Here is a 22315-nt window from a genome sequence, read left to right as displayed (position 1 = left end):
GAAGAGGATATTCTAATGTTAAAGAACGCTTCCGTGTCGAACACGGAAAAACCCAAGTGGGTCGGTCACAGAGAGGAGCAGGCTAACCCGTCTGGAGGCGTCCTGCTCCGCCCACCAGCACCACCAGCGGCAGCATCATCTTTCTACCGTGATCAACTCTACGCGAAGAGACAGCCGAGGGTGAGTCAGCCCACCGGGAGGCTCAACTGTTGCGTTTTCCCACCCAAAAAGACCCAAGCGTCACGTGAGCGCGGTGCGAAGCGTTACACGAAAATAGTTGAGCAGCAGATATGGAAACCGTCGGAAGGTCCGTTAACGGGACACCTTCTGTCTCCAGCTAACGGAGGTTACGGTCCGTGGATTAACGTCCTGCTCGTAGGTTGACTCTCTCTCTCTCTTTTAGTGCTATTTTTATTTATTTTTTCTTCTTTGGAGCTTTTGTCAAAGACACGTAGGACTTCAGAGACAGACCTGTGTTGATTTTTGGACAACTCAAGCAGCCACAGCACACCAGAAGACACACAGGCAGAGTAAGTTGCGTGCGCGTGTGTGTGTGTGTGTGTGGAAGTTGAAAGCGATCATTGTTGTGTCATGAAGTTCCTGCAGAACAATTGTTGCCAGTTAACGCTTCGCAGAGAATCAGCTGCTCTGTGCTGTAGACAGACGGTGAACTCTTTACCATACGTCACGTACTGTAGCCTACTTATTATGTATTATTATTATTATTATAAGAAAGCGTCGAGCTAAAGATCTGAGATTCATAACTTGAATTCTGATTAGATCTGAGATATCAAACTGATCCATTGACAGTTGTGGTGTTCACCGCAGGTGTGTATGGTAGCTTTATAAGGTGTAATAATAAAGAAAAGATTCTTGTTGAGTTTTTTTTTAAAAGCGCTACGTCGTTGTTGGACATCTGAGGCCGATACTGAAATCGATATTTGAGAGTTTGACAAAACAGTATGTTGGCCAATACTTATTTATTTAACACGAACGCATAACGTCAACAATCATTTTTGATAAGGATCCCTTACATTTGGAAATTAAAGAATCAGTTTGCTCTGATAGAGACATTGTTATTACTATGTCTCTTTAACATAATGCTGATATTGGTATTATTTTTTTGGTCAACATATCGGCCCGGCTCATTTATTCGTCAAACTATTTTCGAGAGTCGTTCAGTGAACTTTAAGCTCGTTTTGGACACTGCAGCTTGTGGAGCTGTTGACATGTATTGCATTCCATCTGTCTGTGTAATCCACCCCATTAAGCTGAACCAACACCTGAAGGGATTAGGCTCAGCCTCGGTTTAACAAGGTGCAGGAAAGGTGACACTCCTTCATCCTTAAATCAACACCTCTTTTATTCATTGCAAGACTGTTCTATTAAACCGCCTTTGGCCAAATAAGTGCACCTAATAAACTGGTAACCGAGTGTAACTTTACAGTAGGATGTCGGTTGATGCTGCCACATGATTTGTATAGATAGTTCTAGATAATCCATTTTCCAAGCCAGGCAAGTGGATTATCTTCAGAGCAGTCAAGTTTATTTTCCAGTTCAAGCTTCATAACGTCGTCTGTGTTCTCTGGTTTAGAGAAGGGAAGCGGTGTTGTTTGAAATGATTGAGTCATCCCCAACCAACAGTACTAATATGGATTCTTAAATTGACTGTATGACATGTGAAGGGGACTGCTGGCTCGAGGAAGCAGTGCATTGTTAACTCAACACATATCACAACAAGGCTATCCTTAGTTGTGTAATCTATTCAGGGTATGACGTGCTGTACATAGTGTACTGTTTTTGTATATTTCTAGAAGCAAGTACGGTTGTTCCAGAGTTATTTCTTTTTTGTACATGACGCTGTATAAGTAGGCAGTGTTGATTAATTAGGCTACTTGTCATGACTGTAATGGGGAAAGTACATTATTCTTGCAAGTATAATTCAGGTCACTTACAAAGAGCTGCAGTGTCATCTGCTGCAGTGGAGAGGAGGAACAACAGTTGGCTGATTTAAGCTTGAACACGTAGCAGGAACAGAAAAGTTACAGCTGCACATTTTCCCACGTCACAATTCTTCGGCTCAATAATGTTCAGCGCCGGTCTTTGGAGTTCCGGATCTCAGAGTGACTTGCAGCTAGACCTGAACCCCAAAGAATTAAAAAAACAACATCCCACACTGTGATGTGGTTTGGCACGAAATGTGAGTAGCCTTGTGTTTCCCGGAGCATTGATTCATTTAGTTATTTTTGTGTGCAAAACCTAGCTGGCTTCATTATGACTAAAAATCCTTGCCAAAACATTTCACAGTTAGTAACTGCCTGGAATCAATAGCGCTCATTGTTTGTGTCGTCTGGGAAAGAGAGTGTGCAGTGTGTGAAAACCGTAGGGAAGTGTTTCCACATCCACACGCACAGAAGAGACGGAACACTGTGCAGCAGCAGCCCAAAAGATGTGTAGTTTACTATTCCATGTTGTGCTGATTCATATCCTCATTGCAAGTAAGTGCAGCGCTGTTTGCAGACACTTTTGGGGAAGTGTGATTCCACTGAAACGACTACACTGTTGCTTCAGTTAATGGGAAGCGGGCGAGCAGTAACGCCAAGGACAGTTTGAACTTTAGACACAACTGTACTGTTAGTTCAGTGGAGATTACGTCCCACAGTCAAAGCTGGTGGTAGACTTGTCCTGCCCGTCGGTGTCTTCTTTTGATCAGCGTCTTTGTTAGCGTTTGACAAAAGATGATAAGGGGAGGCTGATCTCGAGACCACAAAGAAATAGGAGTTTGTGGTCACTTGTCAACACATGTCTAGGTATGATACAGACTAAAGTCAATCTACAGGTTTCTAGAGATAGATTTACTATGATCTCCGGGCTGACTGGTGGTGTTACACAATGCAAACAACACCACCTGCTGTCAGAAGTCCCCATTCAGTCCATCATCAATGAGTCGGTGTATTATAAAGTCTCGTTTGGCTGAAGGTGCCACAAACAAACAAAGTATTTTAAACTGCGTCTTCACGTCTTCTAGTCAGCGGAGCAGCCTTTGGCAGCAGTTGTAGCTTTGTGTCAAAGTGTTTGTCTCGCTCAGCTTTGCACATCTGGAAGCCATGAGAAGATTTCCCCCACAGCACAGGCTTCATTTGGGATGTTTATGCTAATGTCTGGCCAACACAGAGCTCAGTGATGAGAGTTATCATGGTAGCCTCCCTTATTAGTAACCCTCTCATTATATACATCAATCTGATGTTATTGTCTGGATTCATCGTTTGATGACTGAGTGATGAAGAAAAAACAGGAAGTGTTTCATACTGAATACCTAAAATAACTTCAATATTAACTCTAAATTGTTTTTGTCAAAGGATTCTGTCATTTGTTTGAGGTTCGGGATGGCACGCTCATTTTTGTAATATTGATATCCTTGTGTCCTTGTGTGTCATCCTGCTTCCGACAGAAAGCCAAGTGATGAACAGGTGATGTGTACCTGTTCATGTGTACCTGTTTAACAAGCTCTGTTTTCTAGTAGGGGACGTTGTAGCCTTGGCTTCCATCAGCTGGGGGACACTTAACCCGCAGCAGTCTGGAGAAACGGATTTAGTAAGCCACTGATTTCTTTCTTTGGAACTTGAACCAAACTTTAAAGGAAGCCCAGAAAGTTGGTCGGTAAGTGCAAAATGTCCAGATACCGACTTGAAGAGGCCATCATCATCATCATCATCATCATCAGCAGAGCGGCCATTAAGGGCACAATGTGTCCGAGTCGATAGCGCTCGACCACAACCGGCAGCAAGGCCCTGATAAGGAACCGGTGGAACTCTCTGCCTGTCTGCTCCATGATAAGCGTGTTTAGTGTGTAAACACTGACAGAAAGCTGGAGAGCAGTGTTGCTGCTGTCCTTTCTCTCTTGTATACTGGATCTAATGAATGCTTTACCATTGCACTCTATGATGTCATTTAAATGGAAGCTGTTAGGAGGTGCTGACGTTGGACTACAGCCACTGTGATGCTAAATTCTTGACAAATTCTCTGGATACTGAATGTGCTGGAGTAACAAAATAAGAATAACAAATTCAGAAAAACACAGTTAACGTTCAGTAGTTGCAGAAATGGCCCAAATCCTACTGCATGTAAATTGCAGTTAGTAATAAATAGTAAATAATAGTACGCTAAAGGATCTAAGGAGCGATGATGTCAGCAGTCATGTGATCTGTGTTTTCCTTTAAGCTTACCCATGTCTTCGTAGCATTACGTCTACAATATTGTTGTTTACGTTTACTGGCTTCCCTGTTTGTGGCGCGTTACTGTGGGTCATCACTGCAGTAGAGAGTATCGACTTTATCACATAAATGTTTTCATTTACTGTGTATTTAGTCCCTCATACAGTGAAATGCATCACAGCAAAATAAGATGTTACTCAGCAATAGCTTGACCCTGTGAGGGCAATTCATTACATTTGATCCCTTTGCAAATGCAAATGTGCACAAGATAAACCTGATTGATTCTATAGTGATGCATAATAGGACCACAAAGCTCAGCGGCTCAGTAGAATAGAGCCTTCAGGCATGCTAGTGGCATGCTAACATGCTGATGCTAAGCAGGTATGTTTGCTATGATCCCGAAAGTAAACGTAGTAATTGTGACATGTCAAGCAGGGGTATTCATTTCAAATTCAGCGAGGTCCAGTTAGAGAGAATTTCCTCATGCAAAGGTCCGGAACATCACAATAATGTCTAATTTGCGTTATGATTTAGTGCCATATATATATTGAAGTAGCCAACAGTTGTATTAAACCGCTGATATACAGTCTCACCTGTGTGTTTTTCTTGTATCACAGGTGGATGTTTGTTTTATGGCCTGTATTCTGCTGACCGACATGGAGCCACCCGTCTCCGGTCCCACAGCACACCTCAATGGCCTCCAACCTGACCCCGACCCGGCCGCCGGACTCGACTCCAAGCAGGACACGGACGCCACCTGCCTCACCGTCCACCTCTACTACCTGGAGAAGGATGGAGGAGAGGGCGACGATTCAGAAAGCGCGCTCACGTTTCCACCAGGGGACTACGTAGCAGAGGAGCTGTGCATAATTGCAGCGAAAGCGTGCGGTGAGTCACAAGAGGATTTCAGTTCTGACGGCTGCCCACTCACACAAAATATAGTTTAGTTCATTTAACATGAATTAAGCTCTTTTTTAACATCAGTCTAACCAGTTCACTGGTTAGATGACAGCCCTGTTTTTATTGCCACATATCTGGTTGTTTGTGCAACCTTGTGAAGTTCTGCTTTAGTTTGTGTTTCTGTACACCTCGTTGAGGGGAAGTGGGTCAGACTAAATAAACATTGTTTTATTTAGAAAGTCTCCAATATAACACCTCTATACACATATTGTTTACATTATGCACAGTGATTAAGGCACATTCCCAGACACTTTTGTCTCAAATGGAATTAGAAACACATGTAGAAGTAAGAACAGTAAGTTATTAAGTCCACTGCCTATAAAGAGAAAAGTCAAGTCAAACAAACGCGTCTCCAGAGCACATGTCCCACGGCCAGGACACACATGGGAGGATGTGTTTATTCTTTAAAAGCATGCATGTACTTCCCTCTCCACACAGTTTATAAGGACATTTTCTGAAGTTTTTGCCTTTAATTTGTTTACATATCTGTAGAAAAGCTTTTTTTTGTTCACTTCAAGACTGTGGGAAAAGCATCTGATCCAAACATCCAGTGCTTTGAGGCATTGAACTGCTTGGTTTCAATTCATGCTTCACACCAGGCAATAATAAAGTAAACAGTCAGATGGACAGCTGGGCCAACGTTCAAGAGCATTTGCTGTTTATTACCGTGGCTTCTTCAGCGGCTCCAAATGCATAGAACTTCATTCCTTATACCAAAACTTTCCCGGTGAAGGGATTGAGCTTTTGGGCTTTTGCTATCAGAGCCGACACAGTGTGTGTTTTGTGGAAACAGAACCGCTGGCTCTTCTCTTTGTCTCTCTAGCAAACACAAATCAGGAAGTTGTCGACTGTTGCGTCTCTTTTCCTCTCCACCCCGGCTCTATCTCTCTCCGACACACTCTCTCGCTCCATTCCCTCATGAGCTGATAAGAAACGTCCTTTCTCCAATTCTTCTCTATCCTCTTGCTGTTTCAACTTCCGTTGTCCTCTTGTTTGGACTCTTGTCTTTACACTTACTTTTATATGTGGTTTTGTATTAGGGTAGAATAATCATACGAGTCAGATTTGTTATGGAGATAGGTCGGGATGTCACGTTGCAAGATGAAGTCAAACAGTGTCACCTTCCCAACAGTCAGACCTGGAATGATTTAAATCGGTGGAGAAGTTCTATCTATATTCAATGTTTGTTTTTTTTCTTACACATTCAGTTTTCGGCACACAAAATTCTCCTCTTTATTTATTTAGTCAGACTCTGATTATCTGTATCTCTATATAAAACGCTGTGACGTATGTTGTCAAGCCGTGTAACGCAATGATCCTCAGCTACTGAGGTGTGAATACACTACAGTGACTTACTGTGCTGTGCAGTGCATTGCTCTCTTATTTTGGTAGGCTGTGGCTCTGGAGGTGGAGCGGGTCATCCTTTAATCACAAGGTCGGCGGTTCGATCCCCGGGTCTGCGTGTCTTCGAGGGAGACGCTGAACCCTAAGTTGGTCCCAGAGTGGCTCCTATGTGCTTGGGTGGATTAAATGTGGAGGTCAAATTTCATGAGTGTAATATATATTTCAATTGAAAGAAAGTTTACTTTATTATTTGATAATGTAACAAATAAGACAAGGTAGAACTTTCTTAAAGATCAACTTTCTCAGTTTTTTGACTCCACTTCCCCTGTTGCTTCCTCTAGCGCACCCTCATACGATTGCTTCACTGTGAGAGAGGGCTTCCTGCTGTGTGAGGAAATGTTTTGTCTGCCACTGACCCACTTGTCCAACTGCTAAAACACCTCACTGTAAGAACAAATGAGTTCACAGGACTTTAAATACGGTTGGAAACGTGGTCAAACTGCCGATTCCGCCACATGAAAAAAAAACACAGACTGTTGATGCGTCAAAAAAAATGTTTATGTAAACTTAATGAACAAAAGCAAGAATATTGCTGAAGCAAAATCGGATTACTTCCAACAAAAAGCCATAACATAACTCACAAGCCTGAGTTCCATCACCTCTGCCAACTGTAGTAGTTTGACGTGACAGACTTTCATACAGCCAGCGCAGAAATTTGCATATAAAATTGTAGCAGGAGCTCCATTGGACTCACCGTTAGAAGAGCCGTAGGGGACACGTCTCGCTGGGTCTCTCTTCAGTACTTTGTCCTTCGATGCATTCAGGCATTTGCATATCTCTCAAAGGCCAATTGTTCCTAACTTCCAAGATCATTGTTCCTAAAAACTGATATTTTGAAGACATAATAAGGAATTGTAGGAACAAAAACATACACGTGGGACTGACGTTCCAGGAATCCAGAATCAATACATTTTCCCCAAATTAGGCTCTTATCGTCAGAAGAAGTTGTGAAAGTCATCCACTTCAAACAATACTCCTGGCAACAGTCAGTTCTTAAGTTTTAATGTGGACGATGACAAGGAACTATAAATATGCTTCCAGTCTACGTTGCTACCAAAACACAAGCTGTGTGTGTGTGTGTGTGTGTGTGTGTGTGTGTGTGTGTGTGTTAACATCCAGTAAATCTGAGCTAAACTTTCTGTATTTCTAAATATTGGCCAGTTGTTGTTCTATAGTGGTAACTAATTAGTAACGTAGATGCAGAAGCTCTAAGAACTCGTTCTTTATTTCAAACTCAGGTATCAATAACGAATGTGTCAACTGGCTTCTTTCTTTTGAATGACAGGTATGAGGTTTCCTGCTGTCCTCAGTTCCAGAACACATTCTGTATTATAGGACACTGGTGACTGTTTCCTCTGTCTTTCCAGGGATCGCTCCCCTCTACTGCAGCTTGTTTGGCCTCATGAGGGAAAGTGACAGGATATGGTTTCCTCCTAATCACATCTTTAAACTGCAGCAGCCAGCCAGTGAGAGCCTGCACTTCAGAATCAGGTAGATCCCCCCCCCCCCCCCCCCCCTTAATGTGTCGTCTATGTTCAGATTCATCTTCTCACTGGAACCTCTCTGATCTCTTTTTCTATCCAGATACTGTTTTTCTGGCTGGTATAACAGCGGCAACACACTGAATGCCCATCGCTATGGCGTGTCCAAGGGGAAGGAGAGCCCTGTGATGGATGACTGTGTCATGGCGTACCAGTTTTTTCAGGCGAGTCTTCACAACTTCCACTTCATTTTATAATTAAGTCAGCTATTTTAGGTATTTCCCTCAAAGCAAACCAGTGAACAGTGTCTTTGAGATGCCCTCTCCTTCAGCTCAAGCCCACTCCTTTAAAACATAACAATAAACAGAAATGTTGGGTGGGAGGAGATAAAGAATCTGCTTGCTACCCTCCCTCCCTGTCTGTCTGTCTGTCTGTCTGTCTGTCTGTCTGTCTGTCTGTCTGTCTGTCTGTGTCATTACAGCCAATGTGTAAGCTCAGAAAACAGGAAGTGGGGTTGTAAGAGTACAAATGGGGAACAAGGGTTCTCTTCACTCTGTGTTTGCGTGTGCGTTTTGAATAGTTTCCGCTTTTTTTTTGCTCTCCCACATGTGTATGAACGTGACACAAGCAGCTCTGTTCAGCTTTGTTTTGATCTCCACTGTCACACTGACAACATGAGGTGTGTGTCGACACATTGATCTGCAGAATGTTTCTCACAGCCGCCTGTTGCTGTAGAGCTTGACCTGTGCGGGCCCAACAACCTAACCAGTCCTGAGTTTGTTGATGTAATATTGAATAAAAGGAGTTTCCCCTTTAAAATAGACTTTTTTAAAATTCTAGCATACATTTTCATGTGCCATAAAGAGACCATAATCGGTCTGATTCCTGTTAATTTCCTGTTAATAATTGTGCTCTTGGTAAGACATTTGGCATCTGTTTGCCTGCTCATCCCCCGTCTCTCACGCTCTTCTTCTACTTCTGTCCATCAAACATCTGGTTTGTTTTCCTCCTCCAGAGGCGTAGTGACTTTCTGAATGGCTGCATTCCTATTCCAGTGAGCCACGAGGCCCAGGAGGAATGTCTGGGCATGGCGGTGTTGGACATGATGAGGCTCGCCAAAGAGAGCGATCAGTCACCTGTGGACATTTACAATTACACCAGGTAGGAGGCACTCACTCTCCAGAGGCAAACGGAGTATCGTTATTGCAATTATTTAAATGATTTAAAATGTGAATATGAAGGTAGAACCTGGTAGAATCATCCCTCTACTAGAAGCCTCTAACGTTTAATTATAAAGCAGCCTTTAAGACGAGGAAAATAAAACATTTAACTCATAAAACAATGGTCTGACAATTCCAGACAGTTTGAGCCTCATACATGCTGCACACTCTCTTACCTAAATAAAGGGAAGGGCTGTCTGTGATGCTGGTGTGCATGTTGTGCAGCTCATGAATAACGATTTCTCCTCAGAACACAGTGAGCATCTAGTTTTATTATGCGTGTTCATGCAGCTGAATGAATAATCTCTTTGTATGAGCTAATGTTTCAGTTCAAAAGGTGTGTTGCACTTGAAATATTAATTCTCCTCAAATTTCCCTTTCATACATAATTCAACATCAATATTTATTTTGTTTTAGCCGACCTTTTCAGGATTATTGACTAATCCTCCCGAGGCGCACGCAGCATGTTCACTGGCTGAACTGCCACAAAGCCTTAGCGTTTGCTCTTTTAACCTGGTTTCCTCTTTCACTTGCCCCTCCCTTCTCCCTCTGCCTTTCCTGTCATTTGTTCATCACATCCTCCTCATTTTGACATCAACCCCTTCCCCGCTTTCAGCTACAAATCCTTCCTGCCGAGATGCATTCGAAGCCGCATCCAGGAGTACAACATCTTGACTCGGAAGAGGATCCGCTATCGCTTCAAGAAGTTCATCCAGCAGTTCAGGGAATGCAAGGCCACGGTGTGCAACCTCAAGCTCAAATACCTGATGAGCCTGGAGATGCTGCTGCCCTCCCTCTACTCCGAGCGCTTCCAAGTCACCGACCTCTCCGCGCACGAGGTTACCATCGTTGTCACGGGCGACACGGGCATCCAGTGGTCGAAAGGGAAAGAGGAGGAGGGAGAAGAGGAGGTGAGGGCCGAGGGATGGGTTGATGTTGCCTTGGTAATGCATTTGTAGACCAGTCTGCCACAGCGTGAAGCTGCCATGGCTGTGTTTTAACCAATAGATGGAGCTCTAGGAGTTGGTTAAAATTGCCAATAACGCCAAAAAGCGCACGTGTGTGCACGCTTTTTCCGTCTAACACAAACGTAATCCACTGTTTTGTTCCTCCAGGAGCTACAAACATACTGCGACTTCACAGAGGTGATCGACATCAGCATCAAACAGGCCAATCAGGAAGGCTCAGTGGAGAGTCGCGTAGTTACCCTCACCAAACAGGACAACCTGATCCTGGTAGGGTACACACTTGACTCCTCTTCATGCTCACTTTAAAATGGATCATTTGTTTCCTTTGCTTCATTCCGAGCTCATCTAATTTTCACTTCTAAAATTCCAGTAAATAATGTATATAGTATATATAAAAATAGACTGTTAAGTATTGAATTAAATAGATTGGCTCCATTGTCACTGATCCAGCTATTTGAGTCAGTATCAGCCCGATATCCGTATCGCTGCATCCTTCCATAAAACACGGATTGAAGGTTTACTGTTTACATTGATTTAAAGTTAAAAACAGGTTCTGAATGACTTATATTTGTCCTCTTCTGCACCGCTGTCTCACCGCATAGGAACTGGAGTTCCATTCGCTCCCAGAGGCTCTCTCCTTCGTATCATTAGTTGATGGGTATTACAGGCTGGTTGCAGACGCCCATCATTATCTGTGTAAGGAGGTGGCTCCCCCAAGACTTCTGGAGTGCATCCAGAGCTACTGCCACGGCCCTGTGTCGTGAGTATCACACACACACACACACACACACACACACAAAGACATAGCACGTCACTCGTGCACCCACAACCACAGAACCATTCTCACACAGACATTGTCTCTTTGATCACAGGATGGAGTTCACGATTGCTAAGCTGCGTCGATCTGGAAACCACCATGGCCTGTACATCCTTCGCTGCAGCCCGAGGGACTACGACAAATACTTCATGTCATTTGTGGTGGGGGTAAGCTATTAATGTTGGGTCATAATCAACGTGAAGTACTGTAGTTTCTTACACATGACTCAAATAAACAGGCTCCTTCAACACAGTCTTTGCTAACTGATAGACATCACCTTCAGCCCATGACCACATGCGTCACAGCAGACTGCCAAAATATGGCTTCTACTGGGCGGGGCAATGCGTCACCACAACCAGGGCCTTTAGAGTAATATCAATACAATGAATTGCTTGGAAGTGATGGGAGATTTGTGTATTCCAAGGTTTCTCTGGAAGATAATTTGAGGCTTCAGCTCAGTTATTTACGACTAAATTCCCTCTTTGTGTTGCTGTCCCAGCAAGCAACTCCCTAAAAAACGAAACGTGGGACTCTAACTCTTTACTCTTGTTTTAAGTGATTAACACCACTGAACCCTCACATTAACTTCTGATAAACGTCGTGACGTATATTTGCACTGAAAGAGGACTGTGGGTGTTGTCCCCCATCACTTAATGAATGGATAGTTTGTACTGTACGGGCAGCTGACTGTCATTTTAATGATACTGGTGGCGTGTTCAGAACAGTTTAGCTGTAATGAGTGCTATTTGTTTGTTTCCAGTCTGAAACTATGGTGGATAAGCACTGTCAGATCATGAAGACGGAGTCAGGAGAGTACATTCTGAGCGGTGCCAAGAGGACCTTCGGCTCACTCAGCGAACTTCTGCACTGCTACCAAAAGGAGGCGCTCCGCACCGATGGATACACGTTCCAGCTGACCAGGTGCTGCTCACCCAGCCTCAAAGGTAAGCGTGCACACACAGACGCTAACTAGAATACTGTATGTTGACATGCACACATATTACCACAGGTAAAAGAACAGATACACAGTGAAATGCAGACATCCAATGCACCAGAAATATTATCCAGCACAGCTGAGACCTTTTCACTGAGTTATTATGGACCTAACATTTTGATATTTGTTTAATCAGTCTAATTTCCCAATTGCTAGCTGTTGCATTTCTAATTAATGTTTATCATTTAATAGTATCACACATCGGGAAGCTATAACCTTTCAGCAGTGACAATCAGATGTCAAAGTGTGAGTTTTCCTAATCCCTGTCCATCCTCACCTTTCTTCAGATAAATCCAACCTGGTGGTGTGTAGAAATAGTCAAGGCGCCGATGTCCCACTCTCTCCCTCGCTCCACAAACACAACATCAGCCAGATGGTCTTCCACAAGATCCGAAAAGAGGACCTCGTCATCGTAAGAGAACCCTCCTCACTTTAGCTGAAAAAAAGCATACAAACAGTCATAACTAGGCCGTTTCTACCGTCTTGTTTGGTTGTAAACCAATACTGACTAAAACACTAGTATCAGATTAGATGCGTTGTAGAAGCTTAGTATCACCCTGTATCAAAAGGCCCTTTGTAGGCCTTTTGTACACACGGTAACACTGTAAACACGTCAATACGCGTGAGCATGCCACAAGTATCGATCAGAGAGGACGAGAAGGACTCCTGTCGGGTCCATGAGGTCGCTACAATGAACAAAAACACTTCCTCAATTGATTCCCCTGTTGTAACTCAGCGTCGATAGCAGTCTCTGTGGACATGTGTGAGTACAGGATTGTCTTTGTCAGCCATGTCTGTCTCACCATCTTTTATATCTGTCCTGCAATATTGTCTTCTCACTCATCCCTTACCAGATTCAAGATGGGTTTGGTTATAAAGCTTTGTTGTGCATTCAGAGCTTTTTAATATCCTGGCCTTAAATATATTCAGTTGGATCTTAAGCAGTCCAAGAGGCCAGAGAGGGTCTAGCTGGCAGGTGGAAGGACGACAGCGGTCGGCTCTACTCAGTTTGGTTCCATTACGTCTTTGATATGTCATTTTCGAGCATCGTACTGTATATCATATGGGCCATTATTATGATTATTTCCAAAGAATATGCTCCTTGGACATTCTTCTTGGAGAGTGTATTGGCAGTTTAAAACCTTATTCACTAACGATGATGTTACACTGTCGTATATTAGGCCTCTTGGCTAAGTACTTGTCTATTTCTGCCTGCTGTAGCGTCTAACCTTCGGCTTCCCAGCCAATGTTGTCGTGTTAAGCATTCAACTATGAACTCCCAACAAACAGAGGCAGAAAGAGACACTCTAGACGTGAGGTTATGAATCTACAGACAAAACACGGTGTGTTTAAGACACCTGCCTGGGCTCAAGATATGTATGAGTGTCTTTATCTAAACTTCATTCAGTATCTCTCTGGCCAGCCAGCTGGGAAATCCCCATTTTCAAATAAAACTTTTAATACTCTAAAAGGATCAGCTTGCTCCTTGTGAATTCCTCTTTAAAGTGCCTCCATAGATCGTTCCGGTACTTTACGGTGAGAGAATATCGGGCAAAGGAGTGTCTCTTTGACAAATTCAACATAATAAAACTCTTGTGATTTAGAACGAGAGTCTGGGCCAAGGAACTTTCACCAAGATCTTCTGCGGCGTGAGGAAGGAGCTGGGAGACTACGGAGAGATTCACCAGATAGACGTCGTCATCAAGATCCTGGACAAGGCTCACCGCAACTATTCAGAGGTTGGCCTGTTGAGGGAGTGAGTGAGTGAGTGAGTGAGTGAGTGAGTGAGTGATTAAATAAACTCAGGGGTTATGAGTTGAAAGGACACAAGTTAATTGGATCTCTTCTCTTATTTTCCCCTCACAGTCCTTCTTTGAAGCAGCCAGTATGATGAGCCAGCTCTCCCACAAGCACTTGCTTCTTAACTTTGGCGTGTGCGTTTGTGGCAATGAGAGTAAGTCTACAACACACACACACACACACACACACACACACACACACACACACACACACACACTACTAGACCAGATATGGTCACAAAAGGAAGCAATCATTGTGGTTATCCTCACCTGTGGCATTTAAAAAGGAAACGTTAAGATGTTATATTAGAGAGATGTTGAGACCAAGACGAGGAGGCTGTTCTCCTGTTTTCACGCTACCAACAGTTGTGTTTACAACAGTTAAGGTTGTCCCTGTAGGCAACTGAGACAAACAGAGAGGGAATAAGGTTTCTGACCTGCTCTCTGCTGCGCCCTGACCCCTCCACTGTGACCACATTAAGCCCCCAGGAGTCACTAATGGGCCACTGCGGTCCTGATCTTTACTCCACCTGAAACTGCCCACACACATCAGAGCGGTATTGTCTGGAGGCGTTTGCCATTCACACTTCTGAGTGCAGGAAAAGAGCAGGCTGGAAAGAAACAAGTACAGATTGTAATAAACGACTTAGAAATAGAGATAACAGCAACACACACACACATATGTTTTGTGTCTGAAAACCATTTTTGGGGCATTGAGGCATCATAAATTACAGCGATAAAAACTAATTTTCTCATATGCTTATAAACAAATGAATAAATAGAAGTTCAAATAAATTTCTTAGTCCGTGGGGACTTGGCTTGGGAACTGGAGAGTCTCCAGTTAAGGTCCCCTCACAGACCATGATGTGTCTGTAGGGGGACTGGACTTTATGACCATAGATAGATTTCTCATGAAGGACAATGAAAACTGAACTGCATCAGATGGCAAACTGTGGATGAAGACCTCAATGGATGCAGAAGGTGTTCTGTCTGTAACTGCTGTTGTCTAGAGTCAGGTGTCTTCAGAAAAGCAGCTACAGTAAACCACAAACTGGAGTTTTGTTAAGAAGATTTTCTATATGGATAGCAGTGATTAATACAAAGTGATGTCTCTCACATCTCCCCGTCAGACATGATGGTGCAGGAGTATGGTAAGTTTGGTTCACTGGACACGTACCTGAAAAAGAATAAAAGCTGTGTTAACATCACCTGGAAGCTAGAAGTGGCCAAGCAGCTCTCCTGGGCTATGCACTACCTGGTAAGACTCCCAACAGAACGCAGGTCAAACTAAAGGGCGGCACATTTACACATTCTGATATTCAGAGAAAAGAGAAATGTCTTCAACTCGTGCAAATGAAACTAGTTGAGCGGTGAAACCTTACAAATGTGATTCAATTTGTCGCGTCTGCTCGCAGGAGGACAAGAACCTCGTTCATGGAAATGTTTGTGCCAAGAACGTCCTTTTGATCAGAAAGGAGGACTGGATGACGGGCAGCCTGCCCTTCATCAAACTCAGTGACCCGGGTATCAGCATCACCGTGCTGCCCAAAGAAGGTGAGAGACTTGGGAGTCGTGTACTGTCCTGATGTGAGACAACGTCAGCCTAACGCCTCTGTTGAGACTCAAGTCATGTGAACACAGTTTTGCTTTGGTGTGATTTTTTTTTTGCCGTCCACATCACCCTCTTATTCCATTCTCTCTGTGCTTCTGTGTCTCCTCATGTCCATTCGTCAGTTCTGGTGGAGCGTATCCCGTGGGTTCCCCCCGAGTGCATTGAAAACCCCCAAAACCTGAGTTTAGCCACAGACAAGTGGGGCTTTGGGACCACCCTGTGGGAGATCTGCAGCGGGGGAGACAAACCGCTCAGCACCCTGGACTGCTCAAAGGTCACAAAAACAGAGGATGCATTCAGATTATTCACTTATTTAAAGCGATCTGTAAATAAAATGTTGATTTAATTTGGTTGCCTGGCCTCACTGACTCCAGGAAGTCACTTCTCCCCAGCAAGAAATAGATCCAGTGTCATTTTTACACTGTGGTGTTCAGGCGAGCTGTTTTCACTTGTTTCCAGTCATTATGCTAAGCTAAGCTAACCAGCATGAGAGTGGCATCACTCATCTCATCTAACTCTTGGAAGGAAACTTAATAACCGTATTTCCTAAAATGTCAAATTACTCCTTTAACTCATACAATTTGTTTTAAAGTTAGAAGAACACGAGGCGATTTGAAACATATTCCGTTGATTATTATTATACGTGTGCCAACTTTTTAACGGTTGTGTATTTGACCCGGTTTGACTACATGCGGGTTCTGACTTTTGCTCTCGTGCCCTGCAGAAGAACCTGTTCTATGAGGACAGGCACCAGCTGCCGGCTCCCAAATGGACCGAGCTGGCCAATCTGATTAACAGCTGTATGGACTACGAGCCCTCACACCGGCCCTCCTTCAGAGCAATCATCAGAGATCTCAACAGCCTCTTCACGCCAGGTAGGAGGAGAAAATGGATGTTCCGGCTCTCATAACATCCGACAGACAGATCTGTTGATCACGTGGATACACGCTGTCCTACACACTCTTCGTTGAGCATTCTTCTAAAAAGGACTTGTTGTGTTGCAGACTATGAGCTGCTGGTGGAGAGCGACATGGTGCCCAACAGGACAAGAGGCTTCGGCTTCCCGTGGGCCTCCGAGAGCCAGGAGCCCGCCCAGTTTGAGGAGAGGCACCTCATCTTCCTCAAGCAGCTGGGCAAAGTGAGACCTGCAGACACTCTCTTTTATCTCCTCCATAGTATTCAGATATTGTCTTTAAGGGTGCATGTTTTTTAATAACTCATTCACTCGATATTTCTTCATTATGCCTCCCTTAAGTCATTTTTAATACCAACATTTGTTCAAGCATTATAAATAATTTCAGAGCTAGATCAGAATCTGTTAAAACGTCCGTTCACGCTCTCTTGAGGTGTTTTTTCTTTCAGTCAGTGTCTTATTGTTGGATATTAATCTTTCAGATCAATTATGATATTCAGTAGCAAACAGTAAATCCACATGACCAATCAGCAGTGTCAGCCAGCATCTTAAATATTCTCGTAATACTTTCTAGAAAGCAGGACGTTGCTCTGAGCACGATTTGATATGAGTTCTGAAGCCGATGTGTATCGTTAGAAAAGCTCATTCAGTGTGGGCTCTGACCCGAGATGAAATCACTGCTGCTTCCACATCTGCTAAACGTGCTCTCCTCAGGGAAACTTCGGCAGCGTGGAGATGTGCCGGTACGACCCCCTGCAGGACAGCACGGGGGAGGTGGTGGCCGTGAAGAAACTACAGCACAGCACCGCCGAGCACCTCAGGGACTTTGAGCGGGAAATCGAGATCCTCAAATCCCTCCAGCATGAAAACATTGTCAAATACAAAGGAGTTTGCTACAGTGCAGGTAGAAGCACATTTCAAAAACATATATGGAAAATCACAGTATAGCATGGGATTAAGTCTCCTGTTGCTCATTTTTAAAATCTATATAACTTTATGAATATATGACGCAGTCATCAAGATGAATGATGTCAGATTGTGTGTCCCATATTCTTTATAAAAAACATTATATGATATAAGCTGGTGTTTCAACATCAGTAGTTGTAAGATGATGAAAGCAATAAGAAGACTGTTTGAACAACAAAGAGATTTGATTCCAAACCAACAGTAGATTACAGTAGAAGATATGCTTTGCTATATTGGCATAAAGCATCTATTGATTAATCTTGATTCTTACGTTAGATCTAGGAGGGGTTCAGTGTTTTTCTTTCACTCTAGTGACGGAGCAAATTTACCTTTGATATTATCATATGTTGCGATACATAATAATGTCGTTACGGTTCCAACGTTTGCTCCCTCGGGCGCCAGCGACCGTGTCCATGAAACAAATGAATATTGATCTTCCTCTCACTCCTCATTCGTCATATTCTCTCTCTTATAAGCGTCACACTTAACTTTGTTCCTGCAGGTCGGAGGAACCTGCGGCTGATCATGGAGTACCTCCCCTTCGGCAGCTTGAGAGATTATCTCATCAAACACAAGGAGCACTTTGACTTCAACAAACTGCTGCACTATGCGTTACAGATTTGCAAGGTAATGCAGTGCAGCAGCTGGTGCTCTGTGGAACCCCACCTCGTCATAGATAAGTTATTGGTGTCGTGAACATTTGGAGCTGCAGTCCAGTTCTACTTCCATGTTAAATCTGCTTGTTAATTCTTCATACCTGGGTACTTTGTCTTCACCATATTTCCTGTCTTTGGTACCATTGAAAATGTGTTTTTTTTTTTTTAAAAAGTGGACTGATTGGATTACTGATATTGTGAGATGTTGGAAATCACAAGAGAGTCCATAATTTCAGGACTCGGCGCTCGGCAGGGTGGCTGCATATCACTACGTAACTAGTCCTGTCAGCTGCTGTTGAACTTCATTAACAATTGTTTGACATTGTATGAATACATGCACGACACAGAGCGATGTAATTAGTTGGAGGTTGTTGACTCGGGCTGAATACGGTGGCTCGAGGTTATGATTAAGAGCAGCATTTATCATGGTAGGGTACGTATTGTGGTCATGTCCTCTCATTAGTACATATTATTTACGTGGGTTCATATAGCACTGTGTAGGTGTAGTCGGGGGGTGGAGGCCTGAGGTGGCCGTCTACACATCAGCAACATACATTTTGTAAATAGAATAAATGCGGAAAACTACAAAAAAGTGAATTAAGTCAAGAAATACATATCAAATGACACATGCAAGCTATTTATCTCTTTTGTTTCTTGGACAGTTTTTGCCCCCTTTTGATTGTTTGACCCTTTAAGAAGGCAAAATCAATGAAATAATCGTGTCGTTCTTTAGGGCATGGACTACCTCGCCACTAAGCGATACATCCACAGAGACCTGGCCACGAGGAACATTCTGGTGGAGAGCGAGATGAGGGTGAAGATCGGTGACTTTGGCCTGACCAAGGTGCTGCCGCAGGACAAAGAGTACTACACCGTCAGAGAGCCGGGGGAAAGCCCCATCTTTTGGTGAGGAAGACACACTGCATGTGAATTCACTGTTGGAGAATGTTTTTCATTAGCTTGTCTACAGTTGTGGTTAGTGATTGTGACCCTTTGTGTACGAGTTAAAAGTAAGATCACGGGATTCACACAGGGAGAAGAATTAGATTTATGTTTGTACTGTTTCGTTCATGCCTTCATATCTGTCTGCTTGCATTGCAGGATTAGTATTGACCGTTTAAAGATGTGTGCATCGTTATGATTGTTGTGTACTCTATGTACAATGTGTCGTGGTATTTTGCAGGTATGCTCCGGAGTCGCTGACAGAGAGCAAGTTCTCTGTGGGATCAGACGTTTGGAGTTTCGGTGTTGTCCTCTACGAACTCTTCACTTACAGCGATAAGAACTGCAGCCCTCCTGCGGTACTGCACCTTCTTTCTTTTTTAGTTCAACAATTTCACTTCTCTCTTTTGTAACCCTTTTTGTTATTGTATCCTTAATTGCTTTTGTCAACTTAATTAAGCTACAAAAATGGGCCGGTATAATTAGTTTGTAGTGTTGTTAAAGAAATCAGTTGATTGAGCTCTCGGCTGTGTAGCAGAGCGAAGTACTTAAAAACAGGAAACACTTCTCATAATTGTTTTTGGGGACAGTTTTAATGTTTTACCAAACAAGAACTACTGTTTTTCTGTTCCAGGTGTTTATGGACAGGATGGGGCATGAAAAGCAGGGCCAGATGATTGTCTACCATCTGATAGACCTGCTCAAACAGGGGTACAGGCTGCCTGATCCTGACAATTGTCCAAAGGAGGTCAGTAAACAAAAAAATGTTAAACTGCGAAACAAATCTTTTAGTTCTTTTGTTTTACAAAAAATGTGTCTTGGTTCAAGGTCAATGTAAACACTTTGGGAATAAAGAAAATATGATTCTTAGCTCCAAGCAGAAAGGGCATCATGTCATAAAGCGTATCCAGTATGAATGAACCCTCTAATCCCAAAAATAAATCATCAAAACATGGCTGTGAAACCTCATTAAAGTAGAATCAAATAATCGTTTGTGCTCTGATGTTTCCTTCAGATTCTCAAGATCATGTCGGACTGCTGGAGCAGTGAACCGAGACTACGCCCTACGTTCAAGAAATTAATCCACAGTGTGGAGGCTGTGCGTCTCGGAGATGAGCCGCGTTGATCCCTTGACCTCTGACCTTTAGGCGTTGGTGGTCAGTCCTCAAAGATGTAAACAGAACAATGAATGTCTTCGTGATGTCTGGGTGTACTGCAGCGATGCACTCACCACTCAGACGTACGCGTGTTTTCTGTTGGTGCTCTGCATGTCTGTCACACTATATATATATATATATATATATATATTCAAATAAGGATGATAAACGGTGATATCCACTTTCCCCTTTCTTACAAATTATTTTAAATTATTTGATTAATTAGTACACTACATCCGACTCAAGACACCAAAGCAAATCGATTTCAGATGCCTTTAAGAACATTTCATTATGAGATTTAAATTTCATTCTTTTTTTCTTTGTGTTATTTGTACATTTGTTGTTTTACAAATTGAATATGATGAGTCACAGACCGGAGAAATGTGATGTACGATTGTCTCTGGCTTGTGCTGAATGTTTAAGCCTCAGTATCGGAACCAAACATGTATAAATCACCAACAAGCGGCATTTCATCACTTAATGCTCAGTGCTTTGATTTTGTGCTTGTATTGTTGTGAACCTCACTGCACTGCTCTTTTAGGGACTTGAGCTGAGCCGGGTCCTCCTGCTGACACCTAGTAGATAGAGTCCAGTACGTTGCAGCTGTTACAGTGGACTTGTGTTCTCCACATATTCATCGCACCTCGAGGATGAGTCTGTGTTCTGAGCTGATGAAGTAGCAGAAGCACACGCTGTGCTTTTTGAGTGATATTGGTTTGCTAGGACGACACATCCGTGACCAGACTTGAAAGAAATGCAGTTATTTGTCAATTATAGAGACAGCAATAACTGCTCAGTGACCTCTCTGAAAACTGTGCATCTAACAGTGTCATATCATGGACTCATGCAGAATAATCCTTGTTTTTTAAAAATGGAAGTGATGACGTTGTCTTTGTAATTAGTAATGGGTATATATTTTATAAATACAGTATGAAGTTTTCAGTGTTATAAGGCGATACTATCTGCCTGTACTGTAGATACCTAATGTAAAAAGTTGTAGTTTATCTTAAATATTAATGAAGCTTTTATTTTCTGCAGGAGCTTGTTGTGATGGTTTTATGAAAACACCATTTCACAGTTGTTGAAGAGCTGCTGTTGAATACGAGTCTGTGTCATGATGCATTACAGCCACAAATGTATCATACGTTTGTTTTTGTTTTTCTTAACTTAACAGATGGTGCGTCGGTCATGTCCTCAGTCCCCCGAGCAGAATTATTTGTGGAACAGCATCTTTCTTTCCAATCTAGAAACTTTAAAAACAACCACATTCCAAAGTTGTCTTGTTTTGCCATTAAGAGCTATGTCATACACACAATGTGAAAGCATGGATGCCCTCTCACATCGCTAAAAGTGAGTCACTGTAAAGAGCAAAGTTTTCTCCCTAACAAACATGCAGTGTGTCTGTAAGCTCCCCCGCTCCTCACCCTTGTTAACCTTTGGCCCGTATCTCTCCGGTCTGACAACTCTGCTGTGAAAGAGAGATCGAGTTTCTTGGGAGTTGCTAAATAATGACAAGATGGGAAATGTTGCTGTAAAACCAAATATGATTATTTTGTGATCTATGAATAATTTTTTTATCCAAAGTTTTCAGAAAAACATATTTATTTCAATTTGTTTGTTTGACATTAAGCCTGGTTCTGTCATCTGATGGCAACCTGTAGCTACCTTCAATACACTTATGTGTAGACAGATGTAAATATTAAGTTAATACCAATAAAATGGATATTTAGTATATTCCACGTGTGTAATATACATTTATTAAACCAAACATTGTAGTACTACGGACATGAAAATTGTACTTTTTAAATCTAAATGTTTTTCACATTGAGATTTATTTTATTGAACCTTCAGTCAAACAGCTTATAGGCATTTCAAAAGTCGTGTGCATGAAGGTGGGTTTTGTTCAAGGGGTTAAACGTATTTATTGGTTTTATCTGCATCATTAAGGGTTAAAAAAAACAAACTGCTCTTTTGCAGCAGTGTCCTTGGGGTGTTAACAGAAAATGATGCGGCAGACGTAATGCTGTGAACGGAGGCCAGCAATAAGTTCACAGCAGCCTAAATGACATTAATGTGTGATATTGGCCTTTGCTGGTATAACCGTAGTTTAGTTGAATAATCTAATGTGGAATATGGATTCTGTTCTGTGCTCCAAATCCAGCATACAAACAAGTGTGGGAGACAACATATGATGCGGCTCGACATTTCATAT

General features: G+C 42.7%; 1 protein-coding gene across 1 annotated transcript; it reads left to right on the top strand.

Moving 5' to 3' along the window:
• The first annotated feature begins 153 nt into the window (after positions 1–153).
• Positions 154–21886, top strand: jak2a (Janus kinase 2a). The gene is made up of 24 exons (XM_068705814.1): positions 154–530; positions 4832–5102; positions 7946–8069; positions 8163–8283; positions 9075–9220; positions 9896–10190; positions 10395–10514; positions 10850–11007; positions 11120–11231; positions 11825–12008; positions 12346–12470; positions 13663–13797; positions 13925–14012; positions 14988–15115; positions 15273–15411; positions 15592–15743; positions 16194–16344; positions 16474–16607; positions 17097–17286; positions 17851–17975; positions 18738–18910; positions 19188–19305; positions 19581–19694; positions 19962–21886. Exons 2-24 carry the CDS (start codon positions 4847–4849, stop codon positions 20070–20072), a joined length of 3399 nt encoding a protein of 1132 aa, XP_068561915.1. The 5' UTR covers positions 154–530; positions 4832–4846; the 3' UTR covers positions 20073–21886.
• The last annotated feature ends 429 nt before the right edge of the window (positions 21887–22315 follow it).

Source organism: Cebidichthys violaceus, unplaced genomic scaffold (genome assembly GCF_023349555.1).
Source record: "Cebidichthys violaceus isolate CVI_PGR_0920_01 unplaced genomic scaffold, fCebVio1.0.p SCAF_12, whole genome shotgun sequence".
Taxonomy (NCBI): domain Eukaryota; kingdom Metazoa; phylum Chordata; class Actinopteri; order Perciformes; family Stichaeidae; genus Cebidichthys; species Cebidichthys violaceus.
This window is presented reverse-complemented; position numbering and strand designations above follow the sequence as displayed.